The 13,876-nt window shown below is 36.5% G+C and overlaps 1 protein-coding gene across 2 annotated transcripts in view; it reads right to left on the reverse strand.

The window, feature by feature from the left end:
* Window positions 1-486: 486 nt before the first annotated feature.
* Window positions 487-13,876, reverse strand: part of PGM2L1 (phosphoglucomutase 2 like 1) — a 64,896-nt gene continuing 51,506 nt past the window's right edge. For both annotated transcript variants that reach the window (XM_043998489.1, XM_043998490.1), the window contains exons 13-14: window positions 4,414-4,547; window positions 487-1,703 (exon numbers count right to left, since the gene is read on the reverse strand). In XM_043998489.1, coding sequence (XP_043854424.1) covers window positions 1,601-1,703; window positions 4,414-4,547 — 237 coding nt within the window. In that variant the 3' untranslated portion in view covers window positions 487-1,600. The remainder of the gene's footprint in view (window positions 1,704-4,413; window positions 4,548-13,876) is intronic.

Here is a 13,876-nt window from a genome sequence, read left to right on the forward strand (position 1 = left end):
TGACTGAATAGTACAGTTTAAAAAAGGGATAAAATAAAATATTAAATAATAATTGGTCTGGATTAGGACAATTTTCTCTAGACTGACTTTTTAAACAATCTTGGAAAACAAGTGAATTTCAAAAAAGCCATATAATAAATTAACACACTAACCCAAAACCCCATTAACAGAATTATTTTTTTCACAGCAGATGAATCTGCTTGAAAAATCTGTTTTTAAGTGAAATAAATTTATTTTTGATTGAAATTTGCAGCTCCATCTCTTTATTTTTACAACAATTCTCCTTATAGGTACTGACACTTAATTTTTTTTTGTGAGGCAATTGGGGTTAAGTGACTTCGCCAGGGTCACAGAGCTAGTAAGTGTCAAGTGTCTGAGACTGGATTTGAACTCAGGTCCTCCTGACTCCAGGGCCAGTGCTCTATCCACTGCGCCACCTTGAGGGCAGCTACCTCTCTTTTCTTTTCTTTTTTCCCCCCTCTGGGTAATGAGGGTTAAGTGACTTGCCCAGGGTCACACAGCTAGTGTCAAGTGTCTGAGGCCGGATTTGAACTCAGGTCCTCTTGAATCCAGGGCCGGTGCTTTATCCACTGAGCCACCTAGCTGTTCCGACACTTAATTTTAACATGGAAATCCCTAACAATAATAGTATATTATTTAAGACCTGCTTCTTATGAAGACCTCATGTGATATTTTTAAAAACACCCTAGCTATTTGACAAAGTAAGTCAAACATCTTTGCCATCTGGAAGAATTGTACAAAAAGGCAAGGTGCTGACCACTATATGTATACATATACACTCTCATGTTCAATGGCCCCTGCTTGGGAGGGAAAATATAACTAGAACCTATGGGGACATCTTCTCAGCTCATACCAAAGCCCTTGGAAGGCATTGAGAGATTTGTCAAAAACAAAGCTTCCCAAGAGAGTTGTCACTATTGTTCAATAAACATCAGTATTTTTAAGATACACATGGGAAAAGCACAATTGATGAAGAGCACCTGAAATAAAGGTGCAAAAATCGTTTGCCATAACACCATCTTGTCCTAATCTAGAAAGTCTAACTACTCTACTCTAACATACTTGTAAATGAAGACCCCTCACAGTGCCAGAGGGGTACTAAAGAAGCTGTGCTGTATTCTCACCAGCATGATGCTTTATTCCCCTAAATAACTTGACAACCACGAACAATATTTGGAACACTTAGCTAATTTTTGTTTGAACTGTACTAGACACGGATGACACAAAAGAAACCTAATCAAATTACAAGAGGACAATTCACTCCTGCATGACCTCCACAGAGCTCTTCAAGTTGAAGGCTGGAGAGAGTATGTTTTTAATGCTCAGTGTATGTGACTTTTGGTCAAAATAACTGAAGATTGCAATTATTTCACTTGCTTTCAAATTTAAATCTCTTTCAAGCTTATACAACTTGGTTAAATCAGGTAACAAAAAAGATCCTGTTTCATTATAGGTCTTAAAGAAGCAAGTTCTGAAATAGACAAATGTACACAAGAACAAGGTTAGATGTAGGTCTTGGATCTTTTGTTCCACATGATAGTGCAAAGAGCCATTTGTAGAGCAACAACCTAGAAGATGTCTAAGCAGATCGCCAGATCAGTCCATTCTTACTGGGCTCCAGAAAATTCTCAATCAGAGAGTCAATGAGTTTCTTCAGTTCCTCTTCCAGTAAGGCAATATCACTGAGGAAAAAAAAGTTAAAAGCTTAGATAACCTGTGACTCAAAATGCCACCCCAATACTTCATCCACATCAGGAATTGCAGGCACACACTCTCAGAAAACTGTTCAGTGAGTTGCCATGGCCAAAAAAGCTCATAGGATGGACAAGCCTCAGGGGACGTGCCTTTCTGCAGTCTAGCCTTCAGATAACAACACAGTCCATTGCTAAGCCCATACTCAAAGCCTCTCCAGCTTCATAAGACCTGCCAAAATTTGTGCTCTCCTGATACAACCTTCAAGAGCTTAAAGGTACACCACCATGAAAGACGAGGCTTCAGAAAAGCGATTTAATAGAACTCACGGCCTTAAAAATAAAAATTAAATTAAAAATCCCTCCCAAATTAAAAAAATCCAAATAGTCTTAAAAACCTGCTGAAATTATAATAGCTCACAACTACACAACTGTTATTTATTACTTTTAAAAGTTATTTTCTACTTTTTAAACATAAATTTTCCTTACAAAAAGTTTCATCACCATATTCCTATGAGGTAGATAGTATAAGTATTACCATGTGCATATTAAAAATGAGAAAACTGAGGTCAAAATAAATTAATTGATAACACATTCACTAAAGAAGTACTATATTAAGGAATACTTGATTTTCTGTTGAGAGGGAAAAGTGGGTTTATGTAATTACCAAAGAACCTTACTAGGTAAAAAAGGTTTTAATCAAAATAAAGCAAAATAATTTTCCTAGGCCAGGTACTTTAATGATGCAAAATAGAAATAACAGGAACTTGAATAAACTAGGATCCTGGAATTAGCAGTATTCTCTACTATTGGGGTTAAGTGACTTGCCCAGGGTCACACAGCTAGTAAGTGTTAAGTGTTTGAGGCCAGATTTGAACTCAGGTACTCCTGACGCCAGGGCCAGTGCTACCGGCCCATTGCACCAACTAACTGCCCCTACTATACAACTTTTGAAGAACATTCAGTTCAGATATTATAGAATAACATGGTAAAATCTGAAATCTTCATGACAGTAGGCAAAGTGTAACTGTCAAATAATGAAAAAAGGTTAAGTGTTTATTGACGTGCCCAGTATAATGTAACCTCCTTTAGGACAGGAGTTGTCTCCATTTCATATTTGCACCCTGGAGACTAGCATGGTGCTTGGCACAAGGTAAATGATTAATAAATGCTTGTTGATTGTCAAGAGCATGATGATGGTAAAAGGAACAATGGATGCAGAGTCAGATGATCTGAGTTCAAGTCCAGGTTTTGCCATATCCTGGCTTAAGCAAATCACAACCTCTTAGTGCCTCAGTTTCTTCATCTGTAAAATGGAGAAAACAATATTTACACTGCTCAAACTCTTTAAAACTGTGAAGTGAGTAAACTGTAGTTTTAAACTCAGTTTAAAGCTGTAAATGTGACAGATTTTAAAGATCTCCCACACACATACATACACATATACATATATATATAGATATATACAGGGTGAGCCAAAAGTCACAAAGGGGTTTTAATAGTTAATAACTCCTTTATTTTTTGTTTTTCATTTACAATACCATAGCATCATACAGAGTACATATAGGAAATGAATTTATATCACATGTGAAAAATCAAATCCTGTAAATGGTAAAAAAATAAAAATTTCATTTTCAAAAAATTATTAAAACATTATTACTTTTGGCCCACCGTGTGTGTGTGTGTGTGTGTGTGTGTGTGTGTGTGTGTGTGTGTGTGTGTGTATGTGAGTGAAAGAGAGAGAGAAAGAGAGAGATAGTTGTACTCAAAATTTTTACTTTGCAAGGTTGGACATTTGTCCCAAAGCTATTATTGTCACTCACAAAATCTCTGAAACTCTTCTTTATATAGCTTGTAAATTGATTCTGAAAGCATCTCATACTCATTGCTTTAGAGCCGTACCTCATTTATGAACAAAATCAGAATTTTTAGGTTGCTTTACCCACCTTATTTACTAGTTTCAACTCTGAATTACTTTTGTTATCTGCCTAAAATTTTGCAACCCCTGAAGACGTTTTTAGAATGTGATAGAGGCTGTGAAGGCAATTAAAAAAAAAAGTCATTCCAAAAAATGTTTGGAACAATGGAAACATCTTTGAAATTAATACTCCATGTAGGTGGGAGGCAACATGGTGGAATAGGCTAGCTGGTCAGAGGGTCTAAGCCTGAATCCTGGCCCTGCTACTTATTACTTGAGGGTCCTGGTCAAGTCACCATTTCTCTGGGTTACTGTTTCCTTGTCTTTAAACTGAAGGCAAGCTGCATTATATTAACAGCCTGGTTCTGCCATTTACTTGTTTGGTGACAATGAGAAAGGGACTCAGTTTTCCTCATGTATGGAAAGGAAAGAGTATTTGTGCAATCTGAACCTCTGTGAGGAGAGTGTCTTTGAAATTATAAAGTCCTATATAAAACAAGTTACTATTACTATTATGATTATGATGATCTTCTAAGAAGCCTCCTGTAAAATAGAAAACATTCATTGAGATAAACTGATTCAGGTGAAAATCTTTCATACCTTATACTTTCAAGGATCTGGCCACTTGATTCTCTTTTAAATCATAATTCCTCTTAGCATGAAGAAAGGAATTGTTGGCAAATAGAAAATAGAGAAGGATTGACCTTTGTGTGCTAAGAGATGCAGAATTTACTTCTTGTTACTTAGCAAAGTCATGCTCTCATGTTAAGATTCAGTTCTCACCTCTGGTCAGGGGATGCACACATCTCGGCATAATACTTTATCTTTGGTTCGGTTCCACTTGTCCGTAGTGTAGCCACACAACCATTTTGAAAGGTAAATGTAATCATTTGGCTATTTTTACTCACGGGCAGCACCTATGTAGAAAAGTAACAACAGGTAAATCTTTAACAAGTATCGTTTTTTCTTCTCATACACTGCACTTCACCTGAATCAATAAAATTACTAAATTCATCTAACATTTATTAAGGGCTTACCTCATCCCAGGTTTTTTTTTGCTCAGGGCTGGGGATGAAAAGATTAAACAAGATACAGTCACTATCCTCAAGAAGTTTACAGCCTGGAAGTTTACAGAACTGGAAACTAAAGGGATGTCTATCAATTAGGGAATGGCTAAACAAGCTGTGGTATATGGCTGTAATGGAATATTATTGTTCTATAAGAAAGACAAGCAAGATGATTTCAGAAAAACCTGGAAAGACTTACATGAACTGATGTATAGTGAAGTGAGCAGAGCCAGGAGAACATAGTGACAGAAATAGTTTGATGAAGAACTGTGAATGACTTAATTATTCTCAGAAATACAATGATCCAAGATAATCCCAAAGGACTAATGATAAAGCATACTATCCACCTCCAAAGAAAGAATTGATATCGATTGAACAGACTGAAGCATGCTATTTTTTGCTTTTTTTCATTTTTTCCTTTTGAGTCTTATCAAAAATGACTAATATGGAAATGTTTTACATAATTGTACATGTAAAATCTATATCTGATTGCTTACTGCCTTAGGGACAGGGAGGGAAGGATGGGACGGAAGGATAGAATTTGGAACTCAAAACTTTAAAAAATATTTATTAAAAAAAGAAGTTAACAGCCTAATGGTAAAAGGAAAATAAATTCTAATCATATTAGAATGTAGCAAAATGGATAGAAGTATAAGCAATCTACTAAGAAAGAGACCAGGAGAGAATGATTACTTACAACTGGGGAGGTGCTGTATACAATCAGGATGCTTTCTGGGTTTTTTTTGGGGGGGTGAGGCAATTGGGGTTAAGTGACTTGCCCAGGGCCACACAGCTAGTAGGTGTTAAGTGTCTGAGGCCAGATTTGAACTCAGGTCCTCTTGACTCCAGGGCTGGTGCTCTATCCATTGTGCCACCTAGCTGCCCGTAGGGATGCTTTTTTAAAGGAGGTGGTCCCTGAGCTTGGAAAGGGAGGAATTTTACTAAAGAATGCATGTGTATTAAAAATATGCCGGGGGCAGCTAGATGGCGCAGTGGATAGAGCACAGACCCTGGATTCAGGAGTACCCGAGTTCAAATCCGACCTCAGACACTTAACACTTACTAGCTGTGTGACCCTAGGCAAGTCACTTAACCCCAATTGCCTCATCAAAAAAAACCAACCCCAAAATATGCCTTTTTCAAAGGCATCATTGTTTCCCCAAATTTAAAACTCCCTTCTCCCTGTGATATGCCTGAGTGGAAAGAATATTTGTTAACTAAGCTGTTGATAAGCTACATTAATATGACTATCTTCTTTTTGCTGTTTTATAAAGAAAGGATGTTCATCATCTTTATTCTTCTTTAGTGGTGTTTTGCAAGTAAGCTTTACTCTACCAGTGGTAGTCTCAGCTGCCAAATCTCTCCACTTGACAAAGAGATCAAATGTCTGCTAGTCTTTTGGTCTCTTGTGATAATGATTTTGCATCCATTATATTTTTCTACAGTCAGTTTCTTTACTTCTGTCTAGCTTCCACTTCTAACAATTTGCTAAACTTGAAGCTGCTATAAATGAACATGTCTTCTCATCTTTATGCTTTCTTACAATTTACTTTGACATTCGTTCTAATTGGTTTATAATATGACTACACAAAGACAACCGATTCTGAAATGACTGCTTTATCTATGACAAATTCTTTTTTCATAATGTTGAATTAACCAACAAGTATTTGTTGGTTGCAAGTTCTTAGCAGTAAACACCTACTATATATTAGGCACTGGAGATAAAATACAAAGAATGAAACAATCCCTACTTGCAATGAGTTTTTATTGTAATGGTGGAGACAAGTACATATAAAATGCATACAGCATCAATATTAAGTTAATAAATATAAATATACACAAAAAAGTTAAATACCAAGTATCTGGGGATGGGGAGAACTAGCAATTAAAGGAGAGATTAGAAAAGGCTTTATGCAGAGAAAAGACTTTATGAGTCAGAGGTAAGGAGGCAGCGTTTTCCAAGCATGAAGGCATATTATCAATGCAAAGATACAGAGCCTAGAGATGGAGTACTGTATATAAGAAACAGAGAAGAGGGGTGGCTAGGTGGCACAGTGGATTAAGCACCGGCCCTGGATTCAGGAGTACCTGAGTTCAAATCCGGCCTCAGACACTTGACACTTACTAGCTGTGTGACCCTGGGCAAGTCACTTAACCCCCATTGCCCCACCAAAAAAAAAAAAAAAAAAGAAAAGAAACAGAGAAGAGACCAGTTTGGCTGGATCAAAAAGGGGGAGAGTAACGTTCAGTGAAAATGGGAAGGACAGTTGGGCTTTGGTTGTGAAGGGCTTTATAACCTCAACAGAAGAATTTACATTTTATCCTAGTAGCAAACCAATGGAGTTGGCTGGGTAGAGAAGTCGCATCGTCAGATCTGTATTTAAGTAAGATTTCTTTGGTAGCAAAGTGTAGAATGGCCTGGCATGCAGAGAAACTTAAGGCAGGAGGAACAATTAGGAGACTGATGAAATAATCTAGGAGAGGTGATGAGGGTTTGGTCTAAGGTAATATATGTGTGAGTGAAGAGAAGGGGCTGGAATTTGAGAGATGTGAAAATAGAAGCAGCAAGATTTGGCAAATGATTGGATATGTGAAGTAATAGAGAGTGAAGAGTCCAGGACAATGCTGAGATTACAAACCTAGAGGTGCCTTCAACAGAAACTAGGAAGTTTGGAAGATGGGAGAGCTTAATGAGTTCAGTTTTAGGCATGTTGAGTTAGACAATGTCTCTTAGACATACAGTTTGTTTGGCCCATTCATTCTTTAGAATGAAATTATTTAGTTTCCAATTGATTTTCATTCTACTTTTCCCTGGCTCTTTCTTACATGTAATTTTTATTGCATCATGATCTGAAAAGGATGCATTTACTATTTCTGCCTTTCTACATTTAACTATGATGTTTTTGTGCCCTAATACATGGTCAATTTTTGAAAATGTGCCATGTACTGCTGAGAAAAAGGTATATTCCTTTATATCCCCATTCAATTTTCTCCAGACATCATGTCTAACTTTTCTAGTAATCTATTCACCTCTTTCACTTCTTTCTTATTTATTTTTTGGCTAGATTTATCTAATTCTGAGAGGGGGAGATTCAGATCCCCCACTAGTATAGTATTACTGTCTAATTCCTCTTGAAACTCATTTAACTTCTCCTTTACGAACTTGGATGCTATACCACTTGGAGCATACATATTCAATATTGATATTATTTCATTATCTATAGTACCTTTAAGCAAGATGTAATTTCCTTCCTTATCTCTTTTAATGAGATCTATTTATGCCTGCACTTTGTCTGAGATAAGGATTGCTACCCCTGCTTTTTTAACTTTAGCTGAAGCATAATATATTCTACTCCAGCCTTTTACCTTTACTCTGTGTGTATCTCTCTGCTTCAAATGTGTTTCTTGTAAACAGCATATTGTAGGGTTCTGGTTTTTAATCCACTCTGCAATTCGCTTCCGTTTTATAGCAGAGTTCATACCATTCACATTCACAGTTATTATTACTGACTGTCTATTTCCCTCCATTCTATTTACCCCCTTTGTACTTTCCCCCCCCTTCTTTCACCCTATTCCTCCTCACCGATGTTTTACTTCTTACCCCTGCCTCCCCCAATCTGCCCTCCCTTTTTATCACCCCCCCTCTCTTTTCTTTACCCTTTTCTCCCTTGCTTTTGTCCTCCCTTCTATCAGTCCCCCCCTTTCCCTTCCCCTTTTGCTTCCCTAAAGAATGGGTTAAGTTTCTTTATCCCAATGAACGTATGTTATTCCCTCTTTGAATCAAATCTAATGAGAATAGGGTTGAAACAATGTTCACCCCTCCTTTCTTTCCCTCTATTGTAATAGGTTTTTTTTTCACCTCTTCATATGATATAATTCATCCTCTTCCACCTCCCCTTCCCTCTCCTCCCCAGAGACTCCCTTTTTAACCCCTTAAAATTTTTTTTTTGTATCATCACATCAAAGACAATTTATATTTATACCCTCTGTGTAAAGTCCTTCTCTCTGCCCAAATACATTTACAGTTCTTAAGAGTTATGAGTATTATCTTCCCGTGTAGGGATATAAACAGTTTAACCTAACAGGGTAACCTTTTTTTTTTCTCCCCCTCTGTTTACCTTTTTAAACTTCTCTTGAGTCTTGTATGTTGAGATCGAATTTTCTATTCAGTTCTGGTCTTTTCACCAGGAAAGACTAAAAGTCCCCAATGTCATTAAATGTCCATCTTTTCCCCTGAAAGAAAATGCACATTTTTGCTGGGTAATAGATTCTTGGCTGTAATCCAAGCTCCTTTGCCTTCTGGAATATCATATTCCAAGCCTTGCGGTCCTTTAATGTTGAAGCTGCCAGGTCCTGAGCAATCCTGACTGTGGCTCCATGATATTTAAATTGCTTCTTTCTGGCTGCTTGGCGTATTTTCTCCTTCACCTGATAATTCTGGAATTTGGCTACAATATTCCTTGGAGTTTTCCTTTTGGGGTCTCTTTCAGGAGGTGATCAGTGGATTCTTTCAATGATGATTTTATCCTCTGATTCTATGATATCAGGGCAGTTCTCCTTAATAATTTCCTGGAATATGGTGTCTAGACTCTTTTTCTGATCATGGCTTTCAGGCAGTTCAATGATTCTCAAATTGTCTCTCCTGGACCTGTTTTCCAGATCAGTTGTCTTTCCAATGAGGTATTTCACATTTTCTTCTATTTTTTCATTCTTTTGATTCTGCTTGACTGATTCCTGGTGTCTCATGGATTCCTTATCTTCCAACTGTCCAATTTTAATTTTTAAAGCATTGTTTTCTTCAGTAAGATTATGCACCTTTTTTTCTATTTGGCCAAGTGAATTTTTTAAGGCACTGTTTTCTTCAATGAGATTATGCACCTTTTTTTCCATTTGGCCAACTGATTTTTTTTTTTTTTAGTGAGGCAATTGGGGTTAAGTGACTTGCCCAGGGTCATACAACTAGTAAGTGTCAAGTGTCTGAAGTCAGATTTGAACTTCGGTCCTCCTGAATCCAGGGCCGGTACTTTATCCACTGCGCCACCTAGCTGCCCCTTGTTTGCAATTTCTAACCCCTGTTCCTAGTTTTGTCTTCTGCACCAAGAACAAGTCTAACCTTCCATCCCCATCATGGCCCTTTAAATAGCTGAAGACAGCCATAATTCCACCCCCTTAACAGATATATTCCATACCAAGTCTTCTCTTTTCCAGGTTAAACATCTCTAGTTCTTCAATTGATCATTCCTGATTTTAAGGACCTTCACCTTCAACTGTCCTCCCTCTAGACATTCTTCAGCTTATCAATGTCCTTCCTGAAACGTAGTTTCCAGAGCTGAATGTAATACTCTAGATATAGTCTGATTAGAGAAGAATAGAGCAAGACTATCACCCACCAAAATCCTAAATTCTCTTAATGCAATTAAGACTTAATTAACTTTTTTATCTAGCCCACAACTCCATCTTTTCCCCATGAAAAATCATGAAAACCCTTGTTAAGTTCTTTGTTTAAAATCTAGGTAAATTATGTCAGCACCATTCTGTGATCTACCAATATAATAATCCTATAAAAAAGGAAATGAGGTTAAGTTCATCATGCCCCATCCTTGATGAAGCCATTGCTGGGTCTTTGTAAAGTAATTTAATAAACATTTATTATTAAGCACTTCCCATGTATTGAGGCAGCTAGGTGGGGCAGTGGACAGAGCACTGGCCCTGAAGTTGGGAGGATCTGAGTTCAAATCTCACCTCAGACACTTACTAGCTGTGTGACCCAGGGCAAATCATTTAACCCCAATTGCCTTAAAAAAAAATCTAAAAAACATCTGGGGACAACTCCAGTTGTCCTGATATATCTATATCTATATCTATATCTATATCTATATCTATATCTATATCTATATCTATATCTATATCTATATCTATATCTATATCTATATCTATATCTATATCTATATCTATATCTATATCTATATCTATATATCTTGCCACTGGACCCAGATGGCTTTGGAGGAGAGAGTGAGGTTGGTGACTCTGCACAGCCCTCCCCCCCTTAAATCCGACTGCAAGTCATGTCCTCTTAGAGAACAAAGGACAAACAACAACTATGTGCCAGGCACAGTGCTAAACTCTGAGAATACAAAGTAAGGCAAAAAACAATCACTACTCTCAAGGAAATCACGGTCTAATGGGGGGACAATATATAAACAATATGTATAAATAAGCTATATACAGGATAAATTAGAGATAATCAACAGAGGGAATAACTGCTTTTCTCCCCTAAATGTTATTAGCCTTTAATAATACATTCTGTAATTCTGAAAGGAATTTCAGTTGTTTACTGGCGTTATTTGCAGACTGTATAGGGTTTGTTTTTGGTTTTTTTGAAAATTTTAACATTTGTCCTTCTCTAATTCTTCAGTACCTCCCCCATTCTCTAAGAACTTTCCCAAATCACTGACTGGTTCAGCAGTAACATCCACCAGTTCTTTTAGGACCTAGGGATGTGGTACATTTAGTGCTAAAGACTAATACATCGAAAGTCAAGTAGGTAATCTCTTACTATCTCCCTGAATATGATTAATATTAGCTCCCAATTAGCCAGGCCAAAGATCACTCTTCTTAGTAAAAGAAACAGAAGAAAAATGAGAGTTCAATACTTCCATCTTCTCTATCTGGTTTCTACTTTAAGCAATAGTTCTTTTCCTCTTCTGAGACTTTTTTCTTCCAGTACACTTATGAGTAAAATGAAACAACCTCTTTGTGGTGTTTTTAACTTTTCCTTCCAGCCTTAGCTAAGTGTTAGCACATCTGATGAGCCTCTTACACAACTGAGCCACACTTTTCATTCATCTCTGTCACCTGCCCTTGATTCAGTTTTCTGGGTGTTTTTTTTAAAAGTCCGAGTTGATAATTTCCCTGTACATTTCTCCATTTCAGTCTCTTTAGACAACTTTCCATTTTCTTATTAAAATTTTTTTCTTCAGAATTTTATCTTTTTTTAGTTATTTTAAAATATTTCATTGTTGTCTTTGCCCTTTATGTCATAGTCATTGCAAAACCCCCTCTGGTATGAACCCTTCCTTGTAAGAAAAACAAAAACATCTGATATAATCGACAATATTGTCACAGTAGTAGTTCTGCACCCCTCCCCCTGCCATGGAGAGGTAGGTGGTATGTTTCATTATCTGTGCTCAGTTACTCAAGAGTTTTTTTTTCCTTTTCGAGATCTGTGAATTGATCTTAACTGTAGTCATTGTGTGGACTACTATTTTGGTTCTGCTTATTTTGATCTTGTATTAGTTCTTATAAATCTTTCCATGTTTCTCTGGATTCCTCATGTGTCCTTTGTTACTGCACAATAATGTTCCACTAGCAACACATGAATATTCCCCTCTGACACTTATTTTTTCTATTTTATTTATTTTTGCCCAATCTGTATGGTAATATTCTTTAACATGGTGATTCTATCTTCATTGATTTAATTGTTTAAATGCTTTTTGTGTGCAAAAATGTTATGCAGTCAAAACTAGCTAGGTGGACCAGTGGCTAGGTGATGTACTCTGAGGACAACACTGGCAAGGGAGATAGCTTAGGGATGAACATGCTGAACTGAGTATATACTTTTTAAAAAGTTGTATGTGATAAGATTTGTGATTTCACACACAGTCCCCTTTTTCTGTTCTGGAATTGGAGTTAATAAGACATGAGAGTGAATCCTGACTCAGATATTTAATAGCTGGGTGACCCCAGGCATATCTCATACAATCTTCTCTAATATAAGATGGGGGGGGGGGACCAGTTTATCTAACAGGGCTGTTGCAAGAACCAAACAAGATAACAAATACAGTACTTTGTGAATTCTAAAATGTTTCAGTTATTAAGCCTCCCTTTATTTCTAAAGAACATGTCCTATTGTTACTGTGGCAGATAAGTACTGGATCTGTGATTTTAATGGTATAGGAACTTGTTGGTGAAGGAAAACCTTCTACCTATCCAGTGCATATAGACATGTTCTCTGCAACTTCTGGTTTTTGGAAGTTGCACTATGAGGTTAAAAGACTTGCCATGGCTCCAACAGTTATTATGTGTGAGAGGCTGTACTTATACCTAGATCCTCCTGACTCTGAAACTGACTACTATTCCATACTGCCTCTTTATAGTTGTATTTATGTATGTATGTTTTTGTCGTGGTAGGTTAATTTCCAAATACTGTAAGTAAATTTAGTTATTTTAAATGGAGTCTTATTGTCTCTTCCTAGTTTTTGTTAGTACTCTGCAGAAACATGGATAATTTTTATATATTTACTTTGCATTCTTCTACCTTGCTGAAGCTATCATTTCCACTGATTCTCTGGGGTTTTCTAAGTATGCAATCATATTATTTGCAAAATAGGATAACTTTTTCATTCCTTTATTAATAGTTATGTCTTTGATTTAATCTTCTTGTACTGCTACAGCTCACATTTCTAGAAATACATCAAATAAGAAGCACCTTTGCTTTACCCCTGTTTGCGTTGGTAAAGCTTCTGGTATTTCTCCACAAACAATGATCATATTAAAGAAAAGTCTTTCCATGCTTATGGTCTTTAGAGTTCTTGACCTAAACAAGTACTATGTTTTGTAAAGGGCTTTTCTGTGTCTATTGAAATAATCATGTGCTTTTTGTTATCTTTGTGACATATTTGTTTAGTTATGTTAATTGCTTTCTTAATGTTGAACCTTCTTTGCTTCCTTGTTATGACTCCAACTTGGTCACAATGAATTATTTTCAGGATTTATTGCTATAGTCTTATTTTTTACATCAATATTCATTAGTGAGACTGGATTACATTTCTCTTTCTCTGCTTTCTCTCTCCCTGGTTTAGGTATCATAACTATGTTTGCTTTATAAAAGGAGCTTAGTAGAGTATCTTCTGTCTATATTTTTGAAAATAATTTGTGTAGTAGATCTTCATCAATTAGGAAATGGCTAAATACATTATTATACATACATATAATGGGCTATTACTATATCATAAGAAATAATGGATATGAATGAGTCAGAGAAGCATGGGAAGACCGATATGGAGAGGTAATGAATGACTATAGATGTAGAGTCTGAGACATACACTTTCAGACACAATATGATACAAATTTGTTTTGCTTATTTATTTACCTATTTATTACAAGGAAGGATTTTATTT

This window comes from Dromiciops gliroides, chromosome 3 (assembly GCF_019393635.1).
Source record: "Dromiciops gliroides isolate mDroGli1 chromosome 3, mDroGli1.pri, whole genome shotgun sequence".
Classification (NCBI taxonomy): domain Eukaryota; kingdom Metazoa; phylum Chordata; class Mammalia; order Microbiotheria; family Microbiotheriidae; genus Dromiciops; species Dromiciops gliroides.